At 36.3% G+C, this 27,811-nt stretch overlaps 1 protein-coding gene across 2 annotated transcripts in view; it reads left to right on the forward strand.

The window, feature by feature from the left end:
* Positions 1–27,811, forward strand: part of SGTB (small glutamine rich tetratricopeptide repeat co-chaperone beta) — an 80,477-nt gene that overhangs the window by 15,190 nt on the left and 37,476 nt on the right. For both annotated transcript variants that reach the window (XM_074200286.1, XM_074200287.1), the window contains exons 3-4: positions 3,058–3,161; positions 12,580–12,649. In XM_074200286.1, coding sequence (XP_074056387.1) covers positions 3,058–3,161; positions 12,580–12,649 — 174 coding nt within the window. The remainder of the gene's footprint in view (positions 1–3,057; positions 3,162–12,579; positions 12,650–27,811) is intronic.

The following is a 27,811-nucleotide window of genomic DNA, read 5'->3' on the forward strand; positions in this document are numbered from 1 at the left end:
TCTTTTAGTTTTAAAAGCATTTAATGAAATAACATATATTTAACAGATAGGGTAAAAGTTGGGAGGTACAGTTCACACAGCCCAAGACCACTCTGGCCCGAGGCAGGCCCAGTAAGAGTAAGTTTTCTGCTTGTTGTCAGCTTCAGGTAGAAACCTGAAGCCATTGCAGTGAATAGAGGGCTGGGTCTGAAGTAAGGAAGATTTACCAATCCTGCAAAGTAAGCCCTTATTTTACAGTTGTTCTGATCCATGTCTGACCACTAGACCCACATGACTCTGGAGAAGAAAGTGAGGCTGGTGACTTAGCACACACCCCCTCAACTGTAAAATGAGGACTACTTTGCAGGATTGAGAGTCAAAGAAAATAATATTTGTCAAAGTACAGTGCATGGTATATACCATAGCAGGTGTTATATAAATGTAGGGAGGGATGCCATAGGATAGTCACAGGCTCTTTAATGAGGAAATTTGAAATTTTAAGTATTAAACTTTGAGCTGCACACATTTATTCTCCTCTGATCCTTACAACAACCTGGTGGAGTAGACACAATGAACATTATCCCTATTTGACACCTGAAGGAAGTCACACTCTTAGAAATTTAGTGATATTTTGGTTCAATTAAGAGTTTTTTGGGGTTTTTTTTTGTTAGGCAATGGGGTTAAGTGGCTTGCCCAAGGCCGAACAGCTAGGTAATTATTAAGTATCTGAGACTGTATTTGAACCCAGGTACTCCTGACTCCAGGGCTGGTGCTTTATCCACTGCGCCACCTAGCCGCCCCCAATTAAGAGTTTTAGCACCTACTCTGAACAGAACATAGTGTTAGGAGCTGGGAGAGATAAAAATTGATCCCCTGTCTTCATGTAACTTATTGAACATTAAGAAAATATGCTAAATATATATACATCTATATGTATGAATGTGTGTATATGTCTAATATGTAGTCATTTTTCTTATTATAGATGATTTGCCCAAGGATATACAACTTGTAATTGATGTATGGGTGTTCAGGAGTTCTAGCACCTCTGATGTGAGAACTTACTGAACCTTTTGAAGGCTACTCAACTACCTTTGGTGTTACCTGCTTCACTTCTCATCTATATCTGAGAAGGTTTAGCATGTGTAGTAAACCTTGTCTTGGCAGATAGGTTTAACCAAGTTGAGAGTAACTGACAGGTCACAAATTTGCTGAGTTGGGGGAGTGTCTTCTCCAAGCATGTGAAGACTCTCTTCCTTTCCCTTTGTGGAGTGGGCAGATGAGAACATAAAACTTAGTCAGACACTGAAGAAGCAAAGGTCATCCACTGCATCCTGAACCTTTGCCAGTCTTGACTTTGTCTTGCCACTGGAATTTTATAACTCAGGAAGAGAATGAGGCTGATGACTTTGTGTGCAACTGTGCTTCACTTTAATTCAATTCCCGCACACAGTCTAGATGTCACCCATGATATCATTGGTCCCCTTCAAAAACACAGGGCAAATAACAACAATAACTAGTGGAGCTCAAGTTTTTTAACTCCAAGTCCTATCTTTTTTCCACTGTCTTATGCTGTACCTACTACTCTTATAGTTTCATTCATAAATACACAGATAATGGTATAAGTGTAAAAATACGTTATTTAAATAGGACAGAATTTCAGTTAGTCACAGAATTGTAGAACTTGAAAACTGAGGAAGTCAGCTAACTTGACCTAATTTTACAGATAAAACAACTGAGAACCAGAAAAGTTAAGCAACTTGCTCAAGGACACAAAACTTAAGATAAACTGGGTTTATGACTCCTATGACTCCCACCATACATGCTATCTTTAGTTTTTCTAACAAGGTCTAACCATCAGATTTTTTTTATATCCATATTTTATTTTTTCCTTAATTTTATGTCAGAACATGTAAAAAATTTTTAACACTTTTTAAAAGATAAATAATAAGATCATAGATCTGGAGGAAGAGAAATCAAAAGCCACATAGCCTAACCACCTCATTTTATTAGTACAGAGACTGAGGCTTGATTTGTTTGTCCTTCATTCCTGAAGATCATGACATCAGGGAGGTGATGTCATGACACGCAAGGGAATAAAATAAGATTTGAGTGAAGGAGTGCTGTGCTAAGTCCCCAGCCTTGTTTTCTTCTCTGGAATCATCTGGATCCAGTGGTCAGATATGGCTCAGATCAATTAGAAATAGCTCTTGATATGAAGTAATCAAAATTAAGTATCTTGTCCAAGGTGATATACCTAGTAAGTGTCAAGTTTGAGGATGGATTTGAATTCAGCTCCTCCTGACTCCAGGGCTGGTGCTCTATCCACTTCACCATCTAGTTGCCCTAGAGACTGAGGTTTAGGGAGGATATAATTTGTTTAAGGTAACACAGATACTAAGTATCTTAATCAGACTTTGAACCCAGGTTCTTTGTCTCCTAAATGCTACTTTCTATTTTTATTGGCTTCTTCCTAGTTTTGGAATTTCTTTTACCCTGTGTTTTTTATTTGAGATAAAGACTAATTTTTAACCTTCTATTAGTGATTAATCATAATTCAATTTCAAGAATTAACAGCAGGGGTGGCTAGGTGGTGCAGTGGATAGAGCACCAGCTCTGGAGTCAGGAGGACCTGAGTTCAAATCTGCCCTCAGACACTTAATAATTAACCTAACTGTGTGGCCTTGGGCAAGCCACTTAACCCCATTGCCTTGCAAAAAAACCTTAAAAAAAAAGAAAGTAAAAAAAGAATTAACAGCAACAAATGTTACTAAATTGAATTAAATAATTTAAGTATTTCATTAGTAAGCACTTTGTTAATAACTTAATGTGATGTAATGGTTAAGTATTGTCTACTTTTATCCTCCAGATTACATTTTTAAATGATTAATATAAATGCACATTTCTTTCCTGAAACAGCTGGTCTGTAAACAGAATTGTCTATATACAGCTGAAGCATTTATTTTGCCTTATGCTCTTGGCTCAGAAATGCTGAACTATCATAAATTGTGATCCCACTAGGAAAAAAAAACACTTCCTCATCATTGCTTTTTTCCCTTGACTGCTTTAATTTTTTTCTAGTTGCAATTCAGTGCTTAGAAACAGTTTTCAAGATCAGCCCAGAAGATACTCACCTTGCAGTATCACAGCCGCTGACAGAAATGTTCTCAAATTCCTTCTGTAAGGTAAGCTTGATATGATCTTCTCTTCCTTTGTGACTGATTCAAGTGTGAATAGAATTGATGCTGTGTGTATGGCATAATTGATGAGTCAAATGCTTGGATAACAAAGTACTCCCTGAGTGCATTAGGCAGGTCCTGTGGGTACCATTTAGTGTCCTACAGTGGTAGTTAATTGAGTTTTATACATTTGGAGAAGAATTTTTCCTTCCTTCCTTCCTTCCTTCCTTCCTTCCTTCCTTCCTTCCTTCCTTCCTTCCTTCCTTCCTTCCTTCCCTCCCTCCCTCCCTCCCTCCCTCCCTCCTTCCTTCCTTCCTTCCTCCTTCCTTCTTTATTCCTTTTTCTTTCATTCTCTTTTTGTCTTCCTTCCTCTTGCCTTTCCGTCTCTTCCCCTCTTTCCTTCGTTTTTTCCTGTTTTCCTTTCTTCCTTAACTCTTCTTTCTTTTTCACTTTCATCTCTCCATCTTTTCCTTTTCCCTTTGCCTTCTATCAACCTCTTGCTCCTCTTCTTTCCCCCCTTTCTCTCTTCCTCCTTTCCTTTCCTTTTTCCTCTCTTCCATCCCCATTGATTGGAAGGGAAGCAAAATTAGACTTCTAAGGATCCCAGAGCATTTTAATATTATTTACATTCCAAATTTATAAAACAGATGACTTTTTCTAAAACATAGGGTACAACTACATAAAAAAAACAGTTTATTTAAAACTAATACTAACTCAATTAAATCATAAATATTTGAAGTATTAAAGTATCAGGAAAATGGGTACATAAAATGACCACAGGGAATAATATTCATGCCATTCCTGGTGCAGGTTTTATCTTATCTTGCTGTTGATAAGAATTAAGAGACAATTGGAGTGAATTTGAATGCATACACTGGAATCCAGATTTCTTCACTCATAGTCCAAAGAACTCTTCATGAGTTCTTTTCAAAGTTTTCTTTACTTCTAGACTTTTTTTGAAAATAAGACAACGAAAATTTCCAATATTTGTCTTGTTCAGTACAAAAGCCTGTTCCCTATTCCAGCTCATCATTTGGCTCATTAGACCTGGATTTCTGTATTCTGGGGGCAGTTTACTTATAGCTTAGGTCTGACTCTATGCAGGTCTGGATCTCTCCAAAGTGATAGTAGAAAGGTGCCCATTAGACAATATGAATCAGGGATTCACACAAAATAAATACTAAATAAAGAATATGCAGTGGATAGAGCACTGGCCCTGGAGTCAGAAGTACCTGAATTCAAATCCGGCCTCAGACACTTAATAATTACCTAGCTGTGTGGCCTTGGCCAAGCCACTTAACCCCATTGCCTTGCAAAAAAAAAAGAATATTCATTAGGATGCATTTGAATTTTGTCAAACTTAAGATAGGATTCAGTAACTTATAATGAATGTTGCAATCTATGAGGCTTATACTAAAAACTCATCAGAACACAGTTCATTCTGTGGATATGGCGATGAGACATTTAAATTTCATCTCACTTCTGTCCTGCCCTAACAACTTCTTGGTATTTTCTTGCTCATGGTCATCTCTCTCTGATTATCAAGAAATTTCTCTACATTATCTCTGATGGAGCTATGAATTTCTCAGACCTACAAGATTATCTCTAAATTTGGGAAGGTTTATCTTGGAATGGATATTCAGTCATATACTAACTGTAGGAAATAATACAAAGTAGGAAAAAAGCAGTCAGGGTCCCAGATGGGAGTTTATTTCCTTGAGTCCATACTCAATTTGGAACTGGAACATCTGGGAGTTAATGATGCCACAAAAGCAAAAGAAGAAAATAAACTGGGGCAGCTAGGTGGTGCAGTGGAAAGAGTCAAGAGGCCCTGAGTTCAAATCTGGTTTCAGACACTTAATAATTACCTAGCTGTGTGACCTTGGGCAAGTCAACCCCATTGTCTTAAATAAAATTGAAGTGTGTGTGTGTGTGTGTGTGTGTGTGTATGAAGAAAGTGAACTGAAAGCTGTTAATTGATACAAGTAGAAGTAGGGGAGCATTAGTCATTCAATAAGCATTTCTTAATGCTTTTTTAAAAAACTAAGTTAATAAATGCCAAACATTGGAAAGTTGTGGTGGGGTGGGGAGAGTAGGAAAGAAAGGCAAAACTCCCCCCAAAAAACCCAGTCTTTGCTCTCATTATGCTCACATTCTGTTGTTCTTTGTTCTCAAAGAGGGCCATGACATCGGGGAGGTGATGCCATGACATGCAAGTGAATTGGATTTAAGTGAGGAAGGGCTGTGAAAAGTCACCAGCCTCACTTTCTCCTCTGCAGTCATCTAGATCCAGGGGCTAGATAGGAATCAGGATGACTGGAAATGGTCCAGGAATGCAGTGGGAGACCTTGACCTTTTTTTTAGCTAAGATCTTTTTTTTTTTGCAAGGCAAATGGTGTTAAGTGACTTGTCCAAGGTCACATGGCTAGGTAATTATTAAGTATCTGAGGTCGAATTTGAATTCAGGTCCTCCTGAATCCAGGGCCAGTGCTGTATCTATTTCATCACCTTAGCTAAGATCTTTAACAGCTTTCAGTTTGACTGAGGCAAAGTCCATTCATTGATTAAGGCAGGTAAGAAAGACATGAAGCAAAGAATGACCTGTTTTACCTAGATATATGCAGAGTAAATGAAAGGCAGTCTCACAGGGAATGGCCTAAGAGTGGGGCAGGGGGATTGGGGGGGGAGGGGATAACCTGGTAAGGCCTCCTGGAGAAGGCAATATTTGATCTGAGCCTTGAAGAAAGCTAGGGGAACTAAGAGGTGGAGGGAGAGCATTTCAAGCATGGAAGACTGCTGTGGCAAATAATGCTAGGACAAAAAAAGTTAGGAGATGGTAAGTAATGTGCCAGCCCAGTATAGCTGAATGGTGTAGTGCATGAAGTCAGTCAGTCAATAAACATTTATTAAGTGTCTGCTTTATGTCAGCATTGTGTTAATTGCTGAGCACGTAAAGAAAGATAAAAGATAGTCTCTGATGTTGGGGAGCTCTAATTCTAATGGAGGAAACAACACAAAAATAGCTTTGTACAGATAAGTTATATACAGAACAAATTTGAAGTGATCAATAGAAGGAAGGCACTAGAATTAAGAAGGATTAGAAGAAGCTTCTAGTAGAAATTGGGATTTTAGTTGGACCCTAAAGGAAGCTGGGAAAGCCAGGAGTTGCTGAATGAGGGGATAACCATTGAAAATGTTCAAAGTCAAGACATGGAGTATCTTACATGATAAACAGTGAAGAGGCCAGTGTCATTGAATCACAGGGTTCATAGTGAAGTGTTAGGTATAAGAGAACTGGAAAAGTGGGTTAGACAGCAGATTATAACATGATAGGGAGTTTAGAATTTACCGAATCAGATTTATTCTTCCCCCCCATTTATTTATTTCCCAATTATATGCAAAGATAGTTTTCTGATTGATATTTTATTTTTTTCTTTTTGGGGGGCTTTTTGCAAGGCATTGGGGTTAAGTGACTTGCCGAAGGTCACATGGCTAGGTAGTTATTAAATGTCTGAGGCTGGATTTGAACTCAGGTCCTCCTGACCTTAGGGCCGGTGCTTTATCCATTGCACCACCTAGCTGCCCCTGTTTTATTTTATTTTTCTGGTTCTATGTTATGAAAGTTTTTCCAACATGCATCCACTTGCTTATTTATAAAATACATAATTTCCTTCCACCCTTCCTTCCCACCTCTCTCCCCTGAGCAGTGAACAGTCTAGTAAATGTTGTACATGTACATTTGAGTTTAACATTTTTATATATTAGTCATTTTGTGTATGAGGAATTAGGACTAAGGGAATAGAAATAGAACCATGAGATAGAAAGGAAAAGCATAAGAGAAATTTTTAAAAGGTGAACAGTATTCATTCAGATTTTATGGTTTTTTGGTTTTGTTTTTTTGTTTTTTTTTTTTGGTCTGGATGTAGAGGGTATTGTCCATAACACGTGTCCCAGGGTTGTCCTAGCTCTCTGAACTGCTGAGAGGTGCTGCATCCATCATAGTTGATCAACTCCCAATGTTGTTGTTAATGTGTGCAATGTTCTCTTGGTTCTGCTCCCTTCGCTCAGCATCAGTTCACTTAATTCTTTCCATACTTCTCTAGAGTCTGACCATTGATAGTTTCTTTTAGAACAGTAGTATATAGTTTTCAACATTCATCTTTTTATGAGCTTTTGAATTTCACATTTTCCACCAACCTCCCTTCCCAGCCCCTCCCCATGGCAACAAACAATCTGATATAGCTGGTACAATTTAAAATTTCATGTAACATATTTTATATTAGTCAATCTGTAAAAAAACAAACTATAAGGGGGAAAATGAGAAAAAGGAAAAAACATAAAAGGAGTTTTAAAAAGTGAACATAGTATGCTTTGCTCTACATTCCGATTCTGTCTCTAGATGTAGCTGGCAATTTCCTTAACAGGTCACTTAAGAATGGATCTTAAGAGTCTTTGATCACTGATCTGCTGTTAATATGTATAATAGTGAGACTTTCTTCAGTGGTCAGTCTTACTCTTTAGTAAGAACATTTTGACAGCTGAGAGGAGAATGGACTGGAATAGGGAGAGACTTGTGGAAGGTAGACCCACTAGAAAGCTATTGCAACAGTGGAGGGCCTTTACCAGAGTGGTAATGGTGTCAGAGGAGAGAAGGCTATGTATTTTGAGAGAAGTTATAAAAGTAAAATGGACAGATTTTGGCAACAGATTGAATATGGTATAGAGGGAGGTGAAAGAGAGTAATGATATGAGAATTATTACACCTAAGTTGTGAGCCTGAGGGACTGAGAGGATGATGATGGTCTTGCCAGTATTAGGGAAGTTTAGAAGTGGAGAGGATTTAGGGAGAAAAGTAATGAATGAGACATCAGTTTTGACATGTTGAGTTTATGATGTCTATAGTTTAATCCAGTTGGAGATGTCAGGAGGTACTTGGAAATTTGAGACTAGAAGTCAATGGAGAGGTTATGGCTGGATGGAGATTCTCAAATAAGGATAGATGGTCACTGAATCCATGAGAGTTATTGAGATCACGAAGTGAAATAGTAGAGAGGCAGAACTGACTAGATGGCCTAAGACAGAGTCCTATAGAATACCATCTGAATGGTGATCTGGATGAAGTTTCAGTAAAGGAGACTGAGAAGGAATGAGCAGATAGGCAGGATGAGAACCAAGCCATATTAGAACTTCAGGAAAATCACTTTGTCGGCTGAACAACAGGTGAATTGGAGAGTGGTGAAGAGACTTGAGGCAGGGAGATCAATAAAATGTTATTGCATTAGTCCAGGTGAGAAGTGCAAGAACCTGTATAAGAATTATGAGAAATATTATGAGTTTAGAAAGGCAAATGTGTAGGAGAGCTGTTGTAAAAGTAGAAATGACAATATTTGACAATAAATTGGCAAATAGGTGGCAGTGAATAAAGGGCCAGGTCTGGAGTCCAGAAAACTTGATTTCAAATCTGACCTCAGACACTAGCTCTGTGATCCTGGGCAAGTTATTTAATTCTGTTTGCCTCAATTTCTTCATCTGTAAAATGAACTAGAGAAGGAAATGGCAAAACATTCTAGTCAAGAAAACCCTAAATGGGTCAGGAAGAGTTGGCTATCACTGAAAGACAACAATTAGCATTCAAGAGAAAGTCTAAGGCTAGACTTAGATCTGAGAATAGACATGATATGCTTAGACATGATAGTCGAACCCCAGGACCACTTGGGATTTGATATGCCACATTAAAATGCCAAACTCTTATAGCATTAAGTTACCACATAGCTAGAAGTAGCCAGATAATCATTATCTAAGCTTGGGCCCACCCAACAGAAGACAGATAATGTCTCTACTTTCTCTGATGAATAGAACAGAACTTTTCTTAAGCTCCCTCCATGCCCAAATTGCCTTTGTTTCTTGAGAATTTTTTTTCTTTTTTAAAAATTTATTTATTTATTTTGAGTTTTACAATTTTCCCCCCTAATCTCGCTTCCCTCCCCCCCACCCCTCACAGAAGACAGTCTGTTAGTCTTTACATTGTTTCCATGGTATACATTGATCTAAGTTGAATGTGATGAGAGAGAAATCATAATCTTAACAGAAAAAAAATAAAGTATAAGGATAGCAAAATTACATAATAAAATAATGGGTTTTTTTAAAAAAAATTAAAGGTAATAGGGTCTTTGTTCAAACTCTACAATTCTTTCTCTGGATACAGATGGTATTCTCTATCACAGATACCCCCAAATTGTGCCTGATTGTTTCACTGTTGGAAGGAGCAAGTTCATCAAGATTGATTATCGCCCCCATGTTGCTGATGGGGGTATATAGTGTTCTTCTGGTTCTTCTCATCTCGTTCAGCATCAGTTCATGCCAAATCCTTCTAGGCTTCCCTGAATTCCCATACCTCCTGGTTTCTTTTTTTTTTTTAGAAAGATTTTATTTATTTTGAGTTTTACAATTTTCCCCTAATTTTGCTTCCCTCACCCCTCCCCGCAACAGAAGTTAGTCTTAGTCTTTACTTTTTTTTTTTGCAAGGCAATGGGGTTAAGTGACTTGCCCAAGGCCACACAGCTAAGTAATTATTAAGTGTCTGTGGTTGGATTTGAACTCAGGTACTCCTGACTCCAGGGCTGGTGCTCTATCCACTATGCCACCTAGCTGCTCCTAGTCTTTACTTCTTGAATTTTTTAATAGGGACATCGTTATAATATTATATGAAAATGACTGCTAGCTATTTATCTACTTTGTTCTACTCTTTCTTCATGGAATTTCTATAGTGGAAGCACAGTGAGTTATTTGTGTTTCTGTAAATAATTCTTTAGGAGAGAAAGAATAAGGAAAAGGACCTATTTTTAAAATTTAAATATTTTTATTTATTTGTTTTTCCAACAATATGCAATGGTAGTTTTCACCATTTATTTTTTGCAAGTTTTTTTTTTTTAGGTTTTTGCAAGGCAGTGGGGTTAAGTGGCTTGCCCAAGGCCACACAGCTAGGTAATTATTAAATGTCTGAGGCTGGATTTGAACTCAGGTATTCCTGACTCCAGGGCTGGTGCTCTATCCACTGCGCCACCTAGCCGCCCCTATTTTTTGCAAGGTTTTGAGTTTTACATTTTTTTCTCTCTCTCCCTCCCTTCTCTCCCCCTTCCCACTGACAGAAAGCAATCTATTCTAGGCTCTACTTGCTTAATTATGCTAAATTTAGATCCATATTAATCTTGTTGTGAAAGAAGAATCAAATTCAAATGGAAGAAAAAAATTTGAGAGAAAAAACAACATAGGACAATTTTTAAGAATTGAAGATAGTAAGCTTTGGCATGCATTTAAACTCCTAATTGACTATCTGGATATGGAAGGCATTTTTCATCACAAGTCAAAAAGGACCTATTTGTACAAAAATATTTGTAGTAGTTTTTTTATTTTTTTAAATTTATTTATTTTCATCACTATGCATATGCATATTTCCAAGTTGCAAAATTTCCTTCCACCCTCCTTTCCTACCCCCCTTTCCTTAGTGGGGAACAGACAGGTTAGCATTTTACATACGTATTTTGTTAAATACATTTAAAAATTAGTAATTTTTGGCATGAGGAATTAGGATTAAGGGAAAGAGATACAGAAGAGATAATTTTTATAACATGTTCATCAAATTTGGAAGGGTATTTTTTTCTGTGTGTTTTGTTTCATTTTGTTTTTCTTCCTCTGGTAGCAAAGAATTGGAAATGACAGGGATGCCCATTAGATATGTAATGGCTGAACAAGCTGTAATATATGATTATGATGGAATACTGTTGGACTATAAGAAATGATCAGGGGAATAACTTCAGAGAAACTTGAGAGTTTTACATAAACTAATACAAAGTAAAGTGAGAAGAACCAGAACATTACATATAGTAACAATGATATAATTATGATCAGTTGTGAAAGACATAACTACTCTGATAAAGACAGTTATCTAGGACAATTACAGAAGATCTATGATGAAAAAGCTATCCTCATCTAGACAGAGAAATTCTGAGTGCAAATAAGTGAAAACTACCATTGCATATTGTTGGAAGAACAAATAAATTTTAAAAATAGGTCCTTTCCCCTATTCTTTCTCTCCTAAAGAATTATTTACAGAAACACAAATAACTCACTGTGCTTCTACTATAGAAATTCCATGAAGAAAGAGTAGAACAAAGTGGATAAATAGCTAGCAGTCATTTTCATATTTCACTTATTCCTAGAAAATGGAATTTTCCATTTTAATGATATAATTCAGCTTTGGAAACTCATCTAAAAGCACCTCTAACAATCTGGAGGTAAATTTAACCATGATATGACTTGGAGAGTAACATCACTTCATGTAACCAAAGACCTAATAAAAAAGCTTTTCATTCCCTACTCTGTCTGGATTTGCTAGAGATTTAGAACTAAAACAGCAAAACTCATGAAAATCTTGAGGTATTCAGGTCAGGGATGCAATGCTGGACTACATTTGTTTTCATCTTGTGTAGCTATAGGCAATTTTAACTGATTGCAGCTGTTAGAGTCTCCTGTTAGACTTTTGGCAGCATTATAATATAATTTTTTTTTATTCCTTCAGTTTACTAGCTTGACTTAACAGAACAAAAACTCAGTGGTGAGATTCAGATGTTTTATTAATAATCCTTAACTCCCACTCTGACAAACATTTATTAAATGCCTACTTATCAGCAAAGCACTTTGCTAGGGGTTGGGATTACCAAAAGAAAATGAACAACATTCTTGTCCTCAAGGAGGTTATGTCAGTCAAATATGAAAAAGGCAATAATTACAGCATTTTGAAATTATACAAACTGTAATTTTAATAATAGTGAGGCATATTTGATGGATTTGTTATAAATGAGCATTATGGAGTGGCTAGGTGGCACAATGGATAGAGCACCAGTCCTGGTGTCAAGAGTACCTGAGTTCAAATCTGACCTCAGTCACTTAATAATTACCTAGCTGTGTGACCTTGGGAAAATCACTTAACCCCATTGCCTTGCAGAAAAAAACCTAAAAAAAAATGAGCATTACAATTATTCACAAATCATATCTTCTGGAGCATTATAAATAGATTTATATACTTGAAAAGGTAAACCCAAGATAAAATTAAACATAGAACTTGACTTGTAAGCAGGTGGTGAAATTCAGGCTCTTCCTGTGTCTCTGATGATACTGGTTTGTATATGTTTTTGATGTTTACTAGGGCAGAGTATAGAGTATCTCTTGGTTGGATCAAAGTTTAATCATAGAAAGAAAATCTGAATAAAATGGTAGGTGTTGATTCCATGGAATGGTTTCTTTAACTGGTGGATAATATTTGATCAGAATTTTTAATCTGGCATTATTTTGATAGAGGTTCTTTTGGATGAATCTTTGTTAGCTTAAATGGAAATCACATTGATTTTTTTAAAAAATGTTTCAGAATGACATTTTGCCGCTTTCAAATTCTTTGCCTGAAGATGTGGGGAAAGCAGATCAATTGAAGGATGAAGGTGAGTAATTTCTAGACCAAATTGCTTTTCTCAGAACCTCTCTTGGGAACTGACCCTGAAGTATTACAAAAGGGATAAGAGGGAGAGTCTTGGAATGCTTTCCTGGTCTATACCATTATTAGCCAATCAAGATTCATATCAGAATGTCAGAGCAGAAATGTACTTAATATAACCAGGGTTGAGGAAAAGGCATTTCTGTATACAAAAGTATGGTTTAAAAATTGAATTCTTTGTGTTATTGTCCATCAGAGACCTTAAGTATTCACTTTAACTAGCAATTTGATTTACCATAAAATAATTCATTAAATTAAAATACAATAAATATATGAGGAATGGAATTTTCTGGCATCAAAATATGTGCATTTAAATGAAATAATATTTTAAAAGATCTTTTGTGTTCTTTTGAATTTTGAACCATTTCCAGCTTCCTACACTGTATATTTCTAATCTCATAGAGTGCTGGGCCTAGAGTCAGGAAGACTCATTTTCTCGAGTTCAAATCTGACCTCAGACACTTAGTTGGGTGTCATTTAGTCTTGTTTGCCTCAGTTTACTTATCTATAAAATGAGCTGGAAAAGAAAATTGCAAATTATTCTAGTATCTTTGCCAAGAAAACTTCAAATGGGGTCACAAAGAGTCAGAAACAACTGAGAATAACAGAACAACAACAGCAAAGAAAAAAATCTATACAGTGAAAGATGATTGGTGGGCAGTACGAGTGAGTGTATCTTCTTTTAAGAAAATTATAGGAAAATTTATACAAACTTGTACAACAGATAACTTGGAATTTAATTATTTGCACCATATAATAAAATATATGGTAATTTGTTAGGAATTTTCTATATCATGATAATTGATTGCATAATGAATGTCAGAGATCCTGTGAGATCTTTACAGTAAAGGGTATTAGAATGGATGACTTCAAAGGTCCCTTATAGCTTTTAGTGAATGATTTAAGATGACCTTTCTATCAAATGAAACTGACTTTATGCTCAATATAGTTTTGATTTTAACACTTTTTCTTTAAAAATCAGTAACACTTATATGGTATATGAGGTAAATGGTTATTATTAGCCAAAATAGTTATGTAATGAGTTTTTGATTTCTTAAACATGGTATCATAGAATAATTATTTACTTTGCAAAGTACAAATATAACAATAAATGAAACTATTTTTAAGTGTCTATGATCTCAAATTGGCCCCTTATACAAATACTTTTCTTTTAAATATTTTTTGTGGTTGATAACATGGTTGTGGAATACTGAAGAATAAAAAGCAGCATAAAAGAAATTGGAGATATATATATGATGGGTGCAAATAGTCCATTTTACTGGGGATTATCAAAGCCCAAGAAATGGTGAGAAATAGCATGGAAGTATAAAATTAGAAAAGCCAGTGGACTGATACAAGGGATCCAATCAGTATGTGAATTAAGTCAGTCTTGGTATCTTAGAGGAAGAATCAAAGGTGATCCTAAAATTATAAATGTGAGAGATCCTGTGAATGGTGATTACATTAGAAGGAGGAGTAGACTTAGGAGTGATCAGGTTGACTGAGATAAGCTGATGGAATTTCCAAAGAGAGAATTCCTGATGGCAGTTTGAGATGTGTTCTGGAGCTCAAAGGAAAGGTCAGCAACTAGAAGGTTAGGTTTAGGCCTCATTTGCATGGAGATGGCATAAAAACCATGGAAGTGAGTAAAATTGCCAAAGGAAGAATGTATAAAATGAAGAGACAAAAACCAACAACAAAGAATCCAGAAGAAAATGAGTCAGTGAAACAGAAAGTGATTGGAAAAGAGGTGGAGAGTCAGGAGGGTGTGATGTTTCTGAAGCCAAGGGAATATTCTGGAGGAGAGTGATGATAATCGACCATTTTAAAACTTGGTCAGGGAGGATTAAGATGGAAAAGGGTCAGTGGACTCCCAGTTGGGATATGAACTTTAAGTAAGAAAAATAGTTTTTATGATGACCAAAGTAATACCAAGGAAGGCAATTTTGAAGGACTTCAGTAAAAGCTCTTATCAACACAGTGATCAATCATGACTGTAGATCATGACTTTAGAAGCACATGACAATGAAGCACATCTCTTACCTCTTCAAAGAGAGGTGGTAGATTCGATGTGCAGTATGAGACATGTATCTTCAGACATAATTAATTTGTTGATTCATTTTATTGTATATACTTATTGTTTCAAGGAAGGAAATCTTTTTTTTTTTAGGTTTTTTTTTTTAAGTGGCTTGCCCAAGGCCACACGGCTAGGTAATTATTAAGTGTCTGAGACTGGATTTGAACCCAGGTACTCCTGACTCCAGGGCTGGTGCTTTATCCACTGCGCCACCTAGCCGCCCCAAGGAAGGAAATCTTAATGGTTATTGAAAGTGATGTAAAAAGAAGGAAAGAATATTAATGAAACTTAAAAAAATACACTGAAGCAAACAGAAAGAAGTTTATAGGGAGAGGGATACAAAAAAGGCAATTTGTCACTACCTTGTTATATTGAATTATGCTTAAAATATTACACGTAACAGAAGTTGAAAGGTTTACAAAAAACCTAGTTCTTAGAATATTGAAATGTTTATGTTGCTATGTTCGAAAGAAAAAAAGAATGTTTTTTAAAAGATGACCTTAAGATGACAATTGTACTATCATGACATGTTCAGCAAACTTAATTATGAAAGGAAGCATAAAAGACTGAACAATAACTAAATAGAATGGAAGGGAAAGGAGAAATTTTTTTTCATGGATAACCAGGTTGAATTGAGAATATATTTTATTTTTTTCCCCTTTTATTAAAGATTTTATTTGAGTTGTACAATTTTCTCCCCCAATCTGACTTCCCTCCCCCCACCCCTCCACAGAAAGCAATCTGTCAGTCTTTACTTTGTTTCCATGTTGTACATTGATCCAAATTGAGTGTGATGAGAGAGAAATCATCTCCTTAAGGAAGAAACAAAAAGTATAAGAGATAACAAGATCAGACAATAAGATGTCTGCTTTTTTTTCTAAATTAAAGGGAATAGTCCTTGAACTTTGTTCAAATTCCATGGCTCTTTATCTGGATACAGATGGTATTCAAAAAGAAAATTTTTAAAGATTGATGGGGAAAAATCAAGTGAATGAAGAATGGCTATTGTTCATGCTGTCATATATAGATGGATGACTAATCCATCAGTTTGGTCTATTAGGACATGAATTTTGGACAGAGATTACTTAAAGACAATAAACTGGTCTCATAATTGAACTGAAAGGAAAAAGGGATAGAATTGTCTTTGGGAAATTGTATGGTGCTCTTAATCACCTCAAGTTACTTCTTGAAACAGATATCCTTTTTTATTTTTTAAAAACTGTATTCTTCTAGTGGATTGATATGGTTGCAAGGCATATAATACAAAGTCTCTTCATGTCACTTAAAAGACTAGGCTTATACTGAATGTGAGTGAGATGTATATTACCAATAAACAGTTGTACAAGAGAAGCATCATAAAATATATTATCAAAAATGTATTAGTGGAAAAAGAAGGAAGGCCAATTATGTGTGAGTGATAACTGATGGATATCTTTGGTGCTCCATTAGTGTCAAAGCAATGCCAAGTGGTTTTAGAGAATTGCATTGTACAAGTTGGATGGACTTAGAGGAAGTCATGGATAATAATAACATAGAATGAGAAGGCATGGATGGGTCTCATTCTACCTACATGGATGAACTCCATCGAAGTATCAAGGAGAACTTGGTATTTGATGGGAAAAATAATTCCTTTGAAAAGGGAGGGCCTGATGATTCATGTGAGAAGCAGAAAGTACTGTTTAAATATGTATCTGAAGGCAAGAAAGGAAGGAATCAAACCATGGATCATAGGATAGCTTTAGTGCAGGGGTTCATGAAAGTTAATAAAAATTTTATTATTTATTTCAGTGTAATTGGTTTCCTTTGTATTACTGTGTATTTTATGATTCCAAAAATGTGATTCTGAGAAGAGGTACACAGGCTTCATTAAACTGTCAAAGGAGTTAATGACACACCAAGGATCCCCGTCTTAATTCATAGTAGGAATAGTTTCTCATTTTTGATCAGAAGAAAGGAGGAAGAATAAAAGTGATGATGTTGAGAAGTCTTGAAGAAATGAGGATGAGGAGTTGGGGTGTTAATGTCAGGTAGCTTTATTTTTCTTGGAGTAGTTGGAGATTATAAACTACACCCAATGTTGGATGTAATTGAGTGTGAGTGCAGAGTACATAAAGTTGGAAACAGTTACTGTGGTCAATAAGATAAGGAGTCCATAAGAATTGAGTACAAACTATGTGGTGCAGTGGTTCATGTCATCGAAGAAGACCAAAATGATATCATTATGTTCGAGACAAATTAGTGTGTTCAACTATGGCTGTTCAGCCCAATATGAGCTCTAAATGCTCTACTACAGGTCGGGCACAAATAGTCTATGTGAATACCTGGGGTAGATACTCTAAACTTACATATGTCATGTTTCCTTTAAGCTGCTTCAATTCTGTTCTCATAGAGCCCAGCACCCTCACTGATGAGGGCATGCCATGTTGGATGGCTCTGTGCCAATGTCTCCCATGCTGCACCATTAGTTCCAAAGTTCTTAAGAGAGGCATTCAGGGTATCCTGGTATCTCTACTTTTGATCCCCTTGTGAGTGCTTGCCTTGTATGAATTCTCCATAAAATAGTTTTTTTGGCAAGTGTACGCCTGGCATTCTAACAACATGCCTAACCCATGCTAGGCAATTTAGCTAGTATCTTCTGGTATCTTCTCCTGCCAGGTGATTTTTCAGAATCTTCCTAAGACAATTTTTTTTTCTTTTTTAGGTTTTTGCAAGGCAAATGGGGTTAAGTGGCTTGCTCAAGGCCACACAGCTAGGTAATTATTAAGTGTCTGAGACCGGATTTGAACCCAGGTACTCCTGACTCCAAGGCCGGTGCTTTATCCATTACGCCACCTAGCTGCCCCTTTCTAAGACAATTTAAATGGAAGCAATTCTTGGTAGACTGTCCAGGTTTCATGGGCATATAGCAATGAGGTCAATACAATGGCTCTGTAGACCTTCAGTGTGGTAGTTAGTCTAATTCCTCTTCTCTTCCACACTTTCTTTCGGAGCCTCCCAAATACTGAGCTAGCTCTGGCAATGCAAGTGTCAACCTCATTGTCAGCGTGTACCTCCCTGGAAAGAATACTACCAAGGTAAGTGAACTTGTCCGCAGTACTCGAAACTTTTCCATTTGCAGTTATCGATGGCTCCACATAAGGATGTTGTAGTGCTGGCTGATGGAACACCTGAGTTTTCTTGTTAATTGTTAAATCTAAATGAGCACAAGAAGCAGAGAATCGATCCATACTTTGTTGCATCTCAGCTTCAGAAGTTGCATTGAATGCATGATCATCTACAAACATCACCAACCCTCCTTCCACTTTGTACCTGGAGAGATGAGCTGAATGCTTCCATAGTGTTCTTAACAGACCATCATCAATCAATGCAGAAGCCACTGACCATTTACCTCAAGTTGAAATCAGTTGATCCCTAGCTGAAGTTCCAACAAAAGAAGAGATTTTAAAGGCTTTATTCAAGTGGAGAGCACCTGGTGCTGATTTTATTCCATCTGAGATCTTCAAGGTGGGGGACTCAATGCTCATCTAAAAACTGCCTGAAGTTTTCCAGGTTATATGGCATGAAGAGCTTATTCTCCAAGAATCCAAGAATGCCTCCATTGTCCATCTCTATAAAGGTAAAGGAATAGATTGTCCTGTGACAATCACAGGGATATTTCTTTTTTAGTCATTGTTGGTAAGATAGGAATCTGATCCTTCACCTGGAAGATGGTTAACTCTCTGAGAGCTAGTGTGGCTTCAGAAAGGGTGGAAGAACAGACAATATGGTGTTTGCTGCTTGATAACTACAGAAAAAATGCCAGGAACAGAGCAGAGGTCTCTATACAATATTTGTAGATCTGACCAAGGCCTTTGATACCATCAGTCATGAAGGTTTATGGAAAATTACGTCAAAATTTGGTTACCTAGAGAAGTTTATCAGTATTCTGCATCAGTTTCATGATGACATGCATACTCGAATTCTGGATAGTGGACGATGCTCTTGAGATTTCCCAGTCACTAATGGAGTGAAACAAGGCTGTGTCCTTTCTCCCTTGCTTTTTAGCATGATGTTTTCATCCATATTATCAAGTGCCTTCACTGAGGAGGAACATGGCATCAAGGTCAGCTTACTACAGTGATGGCAAATTCTTCAATTTGAAAAGATCAAAAGTGCAGTGAATGGAGTGCCCTAGTCAGTAAGACCTGAGTTCAAATTTGGTCTCAGACACTTATTATCAGTATTACCCTGGGCAAGTCAAATCTTGTTTGCCTCAATTTTCTCATCTATAAAAATAACTGGAGAAAGAAATGGGAAACTACTCCTGTATCTTTAATAAGAAACCCCAAATAGGGTCATGAAGGCTTGAACACAACTGAACAGTAGCAATTTATTGAGTAGCAACAACGATGTCAAATAAGCTTTGAATATTTTACTGGTGAAATTAATTTGATTTTGTGATTTTTGTCCAGCAATGCACAGTAGCTATGGAGCAAGAGTTGGAAAACTCATTTGGAATTGGTTTTTCCAAGGATGAGGATTTGATGGTTGAGAAGATTGAGAAGGATGGAGTAAAGGATCCAGATTATAAAAGCTGGTGAACCAAAAATATTCATGGGTCAAGGTTGGATGTGGGGACAAGGGGAAACAGAGAGATATTCTGGATAATCTGGAAGAATTAAAGAACTTCTTTCTCTTTCTCACCTCCTCAAATATCACCAAGTCATGTAGATTCTGCCTGTCCCATTCTACATTTTTCATACTGGTACTATTCTAATTCAGGCACTTAGGACATTTCACTTGGGTCATTAGTCTCCTAACATGAATTACCTTGTTCTTTCTAATCCACAAATCAAAGAGCAAAAATAATCTTCTTAATATATATAGGTGAATCATTTTACTCACTTTACTCAAAAACCTTAAGTTCTTCTTTATTGTCTGAAGAATAAAACGTGAACTAATTACCGAAATCTTTTAGGCCTTCCATTATCTAATATTTAACCTTTCCTAGCCTTATTTTTCTTTACTGCCCTAGACGTGTTATAAACCAGCTGGTTGTTTGACTTATGATGCCATTTTCTACTTCTGTGCATATATACAAAACCTTTCCTGTATGCCTGGAATGTATTTCCTTATTTCTGTTTCCTTCTTTATCTTTTTTTTTTAGGTTTGTTGTTTTTTTTTTTTGCAAGGCAAATGGGATTAAGTGCTTGCCCAAGGCCACACAGTCAGGTAATTATTAAGTGTCTGTGGTCAGATTTGAACTCAGGTACTCCTGACTCTAGGGCTGGTGCTCTGTCCATTGTGCCACCTAGCCACCCTGCTTCTTTATCTTTTTTAAAAATTAATTTTTTTAATAAATAACATAGTCTATTTTTCTCCCAACCTCTCCCTCTCATTGAAAAAAAAAAAGAAAAAAATTATAAAAATGGTTAGTCAGGTAGAATAAATTCCTGCACTGACCAAAATCTCAGTCTACATTCTGAGTTCATCATCAGTGAGCAACATATTTCTTTGCAGATCTAGAATCCTACTCTTCTAACATTTGGCTCAATTGCCAACTCCTAAGTGAAGCAATCCTTGATTCTTCCAGCCAAATGGCATCTCTCCTTTAAATTTCTCTAGAAGCCTATTCAGAGCAGGAACTGATTAATTTTTTAATATTCATATTATCTACTATGCCTTGACTATAGTAGGTGCTTAAAAATTTTTATTAAATTAAATTGAATGTGGAAATTCCTGATTATGGTGTCAGTTGCAAATAGAGAGGAAGTCTATGAAAATCTATGATCTATATAATGAAAAAAATTGGGAGAATAAGGAGATCAGTGAATGGAAACAGCAAGGATTGGGAGAGGGTGGTAAAAGTAGGTTATGTGGACCCACTAAAGTACTGTATATATATATAAATAAAAAGTAAGACAGTTTCTTCCTTAAAGAGCTTACATTCTAATAGTGGGGGTTTCAAAGACATTTTAGTTGCTTGACTAGTTCTTGGACATGTCTTGTTTATTACTAAAATTCTTTCCTGTTTGGCAAGACCTGATTGTTGGCATTAACTTTGAGAATATAGGGATCACATACTTTCCTAGATGAGACCTGAGAGCAAATTTTAGTGGAAGATTTCTGGATTTAAAAAAATAATAATTTAGTATTTTACACTCATAATCCTCTGCTTCTGCATTGGTTAGTTTTTCTGAATTTTTTTTAAACCTCTTTTTTTTTTTTTGCCATAAAGAATTACTCAGGGAGAAGAGAAAAAGCAGGCACACATTGGAAAATGTAGCTTATTTAAAAACCAAACCAAGTAATAAAAAGATCATTTTTGAAAGCATGAAATTAAAGTGCTGCTTTCAGGACTCTGTTATATATAAAATGAGCTACATTGATAGAAGGAGTCAAAGTCCTCCACAGTGTATGGCTCTTTGGGCCTCAGTTTCTTTATCTATAAAATTATTTATAAGGGCTTTTTTTGCTCTAAGCTTTGATGATTCTATAATTCTTTGCTCAAGATTCTGAGGGGTGGGGTAGGTCCTGGAATGGGAATGAGGAGGGGGATTGTCTTGTTTGAATGGGAGCAGAAAGTTCTTTGCCTCCTATTTTCATAGAGCTTGTTCTTTTGTGGTATTGATTGAGGAGCTGTTCTCTGAGAAGTCCTCAGATTCCCTGGGAAGCTTTGTAACAAATACTTCTCTGTCCCTTTCTGGCTGGTATTCAAATAAAAGTTAAAGATCACTTGGACCATTTGAAAGAGAGTCAAGAAGTCTGGTGTTCTAATCAAAGTTACCTATTGTGGGGAAACAGATCCTAATGTCCTAAACTGTGAATGAGAACCAACAGATTCCCTGTGGTAGGCAGAGGACTTATTTAGGAACATGATGTTTTTTGAAAAAAAAACAACATACCACTGTCAGGCCTACCTCAGCCTCCTTTTCAGTTTACATTGTAGAAAAAAAGATAATTTGGAGCAGAAAATCATATGGCCAGCAGTGACAGAATTGCTCTTCTGCCCCCATGGACTATTTCACGTGGAACCTGGGGTATGCTGCTTCTATTCCACTTGGACTTGGTGCTCAGTGCTGACTCTTAGAAAACATTCAGCAGCTCCCTGGGAGAGTTTCCAATCCATTTTCTACTTATCTTCTATGATTAACCTTAAAGGCATAGGCTAACCACTTTTAGGACAGCTAGGTGGTTTAGTGGATAGAGTCAGGAAGACTCATATTCGTAAGTTCAAATCAGGCTCCTTCATTTATTAACTGTGTGACCCAGGACAAGTCACTTAACTAAGTTTCCTCATCTCTAAAAGGAGTGGAAGAAGGAAATGGTAAACCATTCTAGTACCTTTGCCTAGAAAACTCCAAATGAATAAGATGAGAACATGACTGAAAAAGACTGAACTGGGGCAGCTAGGTAGTGCAGTGGATAGAGAACTGGCCCTGGAGTCAGGAGGACCTGAGTTCAAATACAGCCTCAGACACTTAACTCATATTTAGCTAACCCCGTTGCTTTGTAAAAACCAAAAACAAACAAATAAATGAAAAAGTGACAACAACAACCACTTTTAAGAACCAGAGTACAAGTGTTTCTAACAAATAGGTTGGTTTCTATACTTTAAGAAATGATTTGTCCTAAAACTTGCTGACAATATGGTAGTTTATTCTTTATTCATTATTTTTAGGGGCTTTTTGCAACGCAATGGGGTTAAGTGGCTTGCCCAAGGCCACACAGTTAGATAATTATTAAGTGTCTGAGGCCAGATCTGAACTCAGATACTCCTGACTCCAGGGCCAGTGCTCTATCCACTGGACTACCTAACCACCCCCAACAGGGTAGTTTAAAAGCTTTGAATGGAATCATTTTGATAAAACACAAGCAAGGGTGGAAAAAAGCACAAATAAAATAAGAACTATTTGATTAAAAGTAACAAATGAGTTTGGCTTTTAATTTGTTCAGCTATAGAATTAGGGACTAATAGCTACCACAGAGGCTGACTGATCTATGCAGTAGCACAGCCCTGTTTTATTGTTTCATTGTTTTCCCTAGTGCTTAAATTTTTTTTCTTTTTTTCCTTTAAAATCATGATTTCTTTATTTTAAACATTCTTTTCACTTCAAATTCTCTCTCTCATTCCTACCTCTTCCCCTACCAACTGGGAAGGCAAGCAATATGATGTCATTATACATGTGAAATTATGCAAGACATATTTCCATATTAGCTGTATTGCAAGAAAAATGAAGTGAGAAAATCATACTTCAATTTGCATTTAGAGTTCATCAGTTTTCTCTTTGGAGATAGAAAGCATTTTTTTTTTAATCAAGAGTCCTTTGGAAGAATCTTTCACAGTTGATCATCATTACATTTTTGTTACTGTACACAATGAACTCCCAGTTCTTCTCACTTTATTTTACATCTGTACACATAGGTCTCATCATGTTTTTCCTGAAACCCTGCCCTCATCATTTCTTATAGCACAATGTGCTCCATAACAATCATGTGCCACAACTTGTTGAGTTATTCCTCATTTAATGAGTGTTCTCTCAGTATCCAATTCTTTGCAACCACAAAAAAGCTGCTGTAAATATTTTTGTGCATATAGATTCTTTTACCTTTTCTTTGTTCTTTTTGGGATACAGACCTAATAATTGATATTGCTGGATCAAAGGGTATGCACAATATTATACACCTTTTGGCATAGTTTCAAATTGTTCTCCAGAATGATTGGACCAGTTCACTACTCCACCAGCAGTTCATTAGTGTACCTATTTTTCTGTTATCTCCTCCAGCATTTGATATTTCTGATTAGTGTGAGGTGGGATCTTTAATCAATAATGATTTAAAGCTTTTTTTTCATATTACTATGGATAACTTTGATTTCTTCTGAAAATTGCCTGTTCACATCCTTTGACCATTTATCAGTTGGGGAACACATGTAGTTGAGAATTGAGGCCTTGATCAGAGAAACATTATGTAAAATTTATGGTACCTTTTAGCAAAATGTAGTTTACATGATCATCTCTTTTTAATTAGGTTTGTTTTTTGCTTTTGCTTTGTCTGAGAGCATGTGACCCTGCCTTTTTTGTTTCAGCTGAAGCATAATAGATTTTTGCACCAGCCCTTTAATTTAAAGGTTGTGTCTTTCTTTTTACAAGTGTGTCTCTTGTAACAACCTATTGTTGGATTCTGATTTTGAATCCATCCTGCTATCTGCTTGTCTCTTTCTCTTTCTGTCCCTCCTCAAGTCTATTTTACTTCTAACTAGTGCCTCCCTTAATCTACCCTCTTCATTATCAATCCCCTCTTTATCTTATTCCCATCCCCTCTACTTGTCCAATTCTAATTTTCAATGAATTTGTTTTTTCATTGAGCTTTTGTAACTCTTTTTCCATTTGGCCTATCCTGTTTTTAAAGAATTTCTTTTCTTCTGTATATTTTTGTAATTTTATTTGCATGAAGTCATTGTTTTTTAAGATGTTATTTTCTTCAATACATTTTTATGCCTCTTTTACCAAGTCATTAATTTTCTTTTCATATTTTTTTGGTATCACTGTCATGTTTTTACTCGACCACTCTCATATCTTTCTTTAATTCTTCCAGGAATTCTTGTTGGACTTGGGTAGAATTCTTGGAGACTTTGGATGTAGATGTTTTTATATGTTGTCATTTTCTCAGTTTAAGTCTTGGTCTATCCTGACACCATGGTTACCTTTTATGATCAAATTCTTTTTTTGTTTTTGTTTTTTGCTCATTTTTTCAGCCTATTTATTGACTTTGACCTTTATGTTACAATTGGGCTCTGCTCACCTGGGGTGAGGGGAGAGTGGGGAGGTCCTTTTCCAAGCTTCAGGCCTTTTCCTTTTGTAGTTTTCACAGCTAGTTCTTTGGATCTACAAATTTTTGGTGTTTCCAAGTTAGCTTGATCCAAGGAGATAATGTGATCCAAGATAATGTGATTATTGTTCTCCTAGTCTGTGCTTAGATCTTTACCAAGGAAGGGCCTGTTATTATTTGCAGCTGTTCCTCTTTATCTTGGAACTATAATCAAGACTCCTGCCCACCTTGTGATTGACCACTAGTGCTCCTCTCCACTTTAAACTGTATGATCCAGAACTGCATAGAGTAACAGAATTGTCAGCACCAGTTATATCCAGTGTCAGCAAAGGTTCCCTGTAAACTCCTTGTGATTGTTGCCTGACTACCTTATTGTATCTGGACTGAGAGCATCTGGATCTTCTGCTGCTGCTATTGCCTTGGTGTGACCTCTGGACGGACTCCACAAGACCTCCAAAATGGTGTTACAAACTTCTCCTGCCTGCCTCTAAAGTTTCCTCAGACCAGGAAAAATGTCTTACCTCAACTCTTAGTTGATGCTACAGCTTCAAAATTTGATTTCTGTTGTTTCATTTTATCAAAAAATGACTTGATAAAGCAAAATTCAGTCTTTAATATTCCACTCCAACAAAATATCATGTATGTTTTAAGTCTATATAAAATTCCTTAAAAAAAAGCAATTCCTGAGGCATTGTGTTCAATATGTTGTATATTATCATTATAAAGTGAGGCATAAAACAGGGAGACATGCTTGCCAAGAGTTTTTACTACACTCATGGATAATGTTGAGTATTAGAGTTGGAATGGAAGAATGCAAGCCTATGGGCCTTCTAGATGTTACTACCATTGTACTGATTACATCAAGTATCAGACTACTAAAGAGCTTTTTCAGCAAGATCTGCTATCACTTAAGACTTCCTCATGGGCAAAACTCAGTAAGTAAACAATGACATTTTTCTTGATCATGCTTTTGCAGATGGGTACACAACTCCTATCTTAGAATAGTACTACAGATAGACTATGATCTGGATTCATTGATTCAATGGATAGAGAAGATGTGACTGACTTGCCTTTCAAAGACTACAGTATACTTTCAACAACTCTAGGCTTTCCCCCATCACAGACCATTATTTTAATACCAGTATTTTTTTGGTTATACATTATGAAGACAAATAATGGAATTCTACCATTTAAAGAAGCAAATTCAAAAGATAATTTTGGTTTTGCACATTGTCAATGGTAAATTGGTGCAAGATTTGGTCTAGATGACGTGCAGGGGATTAAAAAAGATTGGGAAAGGATCTGAGCTAGTCATTTAGAAAAAGGAAGAGTTAACTGGTGGAGAGAGAGCCCAGGTGTTGCAATGGTCCTTGTGGAATGTTAAAAAAAGACTCAAATAAGGCCCCAGATGTGTTGTATACTTTCACTTTGGAAATTTAATGAAATCATGTGAATGAGAATTGAACAGTATACAAGAAAGTTGGTAGTTTGTGTCTTTGCCATTGAAAGAAATTTCCAACCCATCAATTGGGAGATGACTGAATTAAGTTATGGGATATGATTGTTGTTGAGTATTATTGTTCTGTAATACCATCAGATTTCACAGAAGCATGGAAAGACTTGCCTGAGCTGATGCTGAGTGAAGTGAGCAAAACCAAGAGAACATTATACACATTAACCACCACATTGTGAGATGCTCAACCATGATGGATGTAGCTCCTCTCAGCAATTCAGTGATAAAGGTAGTCCTGACAAGGAAAATGCCATCCACATCCAGAGAAAAAACCATGGATTCTGAATGCAGAGCAAAACATTACAATTTTAACTTTAAAAACTTCTTATGTTTTCCCTTTCTTTCTCATGAATCCCCCCCCCTTATTTCTAATTTCTTTCATAACATGACTAATATGGAATTATGTTAAACATGATTGTACATGTACAACTTTTACCAGATTGTCCACCACCAGGAGAGGGGGGATGAATGGAGGGTGTTAGAAAAAATGTGGAACTCATAAACTTGTAAATAGATGGATGTTGAAAATACCTTTGTATGTATTTGGAAAAATTAAATAAAATTTCAATAAAAAAGAAATAAATATCTGTGTTGAAATTATGAATGCACTGAAGGTTCCAATAAGTCAGAATGATAATTGAAACACTGATTCCATCCACACATAAAATATTATAACATTTCCAAACATTAAACATAAGCCTGGTCATGTTTCAAGAGTGGTTTCATTGATTTTCATATTTGATTCTGTGATCTTTGGAGCAAATTTTGGTTGAAAATGACATGATTTGGGTAATGAACCATATTCTGTGTTGCCCTTTCCTTTCTATAGTCCCCTTTGGGATGGTAAATATAGATGATCATAGATTATAAATTTTAATGTAGAGGGGATCTCCAATGATATGCAGTTCAACTCTCTCTATAGATGAGGAAACTGAGACCCAGAGAAATGAAGCAATTTATTTTACCATGGTAAAATGAGATAGTAAATGGCAGACCCAGTATTCAAACCCATGTCCTCTAATACTGTTTATATTATGTATATATAACTATTTATATGTTGGCTCTTCCATTATAATGTGAGCTCATTGAGGACGAGATCTGTGTTTTTGCCTTTTCAAGGGTCCCCACCCCTTAGCATAGCATAGCACATAATAAATGCTTAAAAAGTGCTTGTTGACTGATTGACTCTAATCCCAAATCTACCTGCCAATTGGAGGTTTTATTTTTGACTCTCTGAAATATCTATATACCCTCTACAAAAACTCAACTATTACACTGAACAGACTCCATGTAAGGAGGTTCTATTTTTGATACAAGTAGCAGGGAACCTTTAATCACCTATCACATTTGCTTTTTTCCTTAATTTTTCATGTTGTGAAACTGAAAAGAGTTGGCTGTTATTTCCTTGAACTTTGGGGGTTTTTTTTTGGTTTTGAATGGATCATGCCATGAGTGTTGGGAAAAAAAAGATGATCCAAATAGATTGTTAAGTGTGTTCTTAACTCAGAATATATATTTTTCTCATCTGCCTATAATCAAGACTTCTAGTCAGCTCCTTATTATCTGACAGAACTATATGAAAGTAATCTTTCTTCCTCAGAAGAGCCTGGGTGAACTTAAGGAGAGTTTCTTATTATTTTCTTATGCCAGGTGACCCAAGGACAAATCTACCTTATATCATACCTTAGATGTGTTCCTAAGGGCTTGTC

The sequence above is a fragment of the Macrotis lagotis genome, chromosome X (assembly GCF_037893015.1).
Source record: "Macrotis lagotis isolate mMagLag1 chromosome X, bilby.v1.9.chrom.fasta, whole genome shotgun sequence".
In the NCBI taxonomy this organism is placed as follows: domain Eukaryota; kingdom Metazoa; phylum Chordata; class Mammalia; order Peramelemorphia; family Peramelidae; genus Macrotis; species Macrotis lagotis.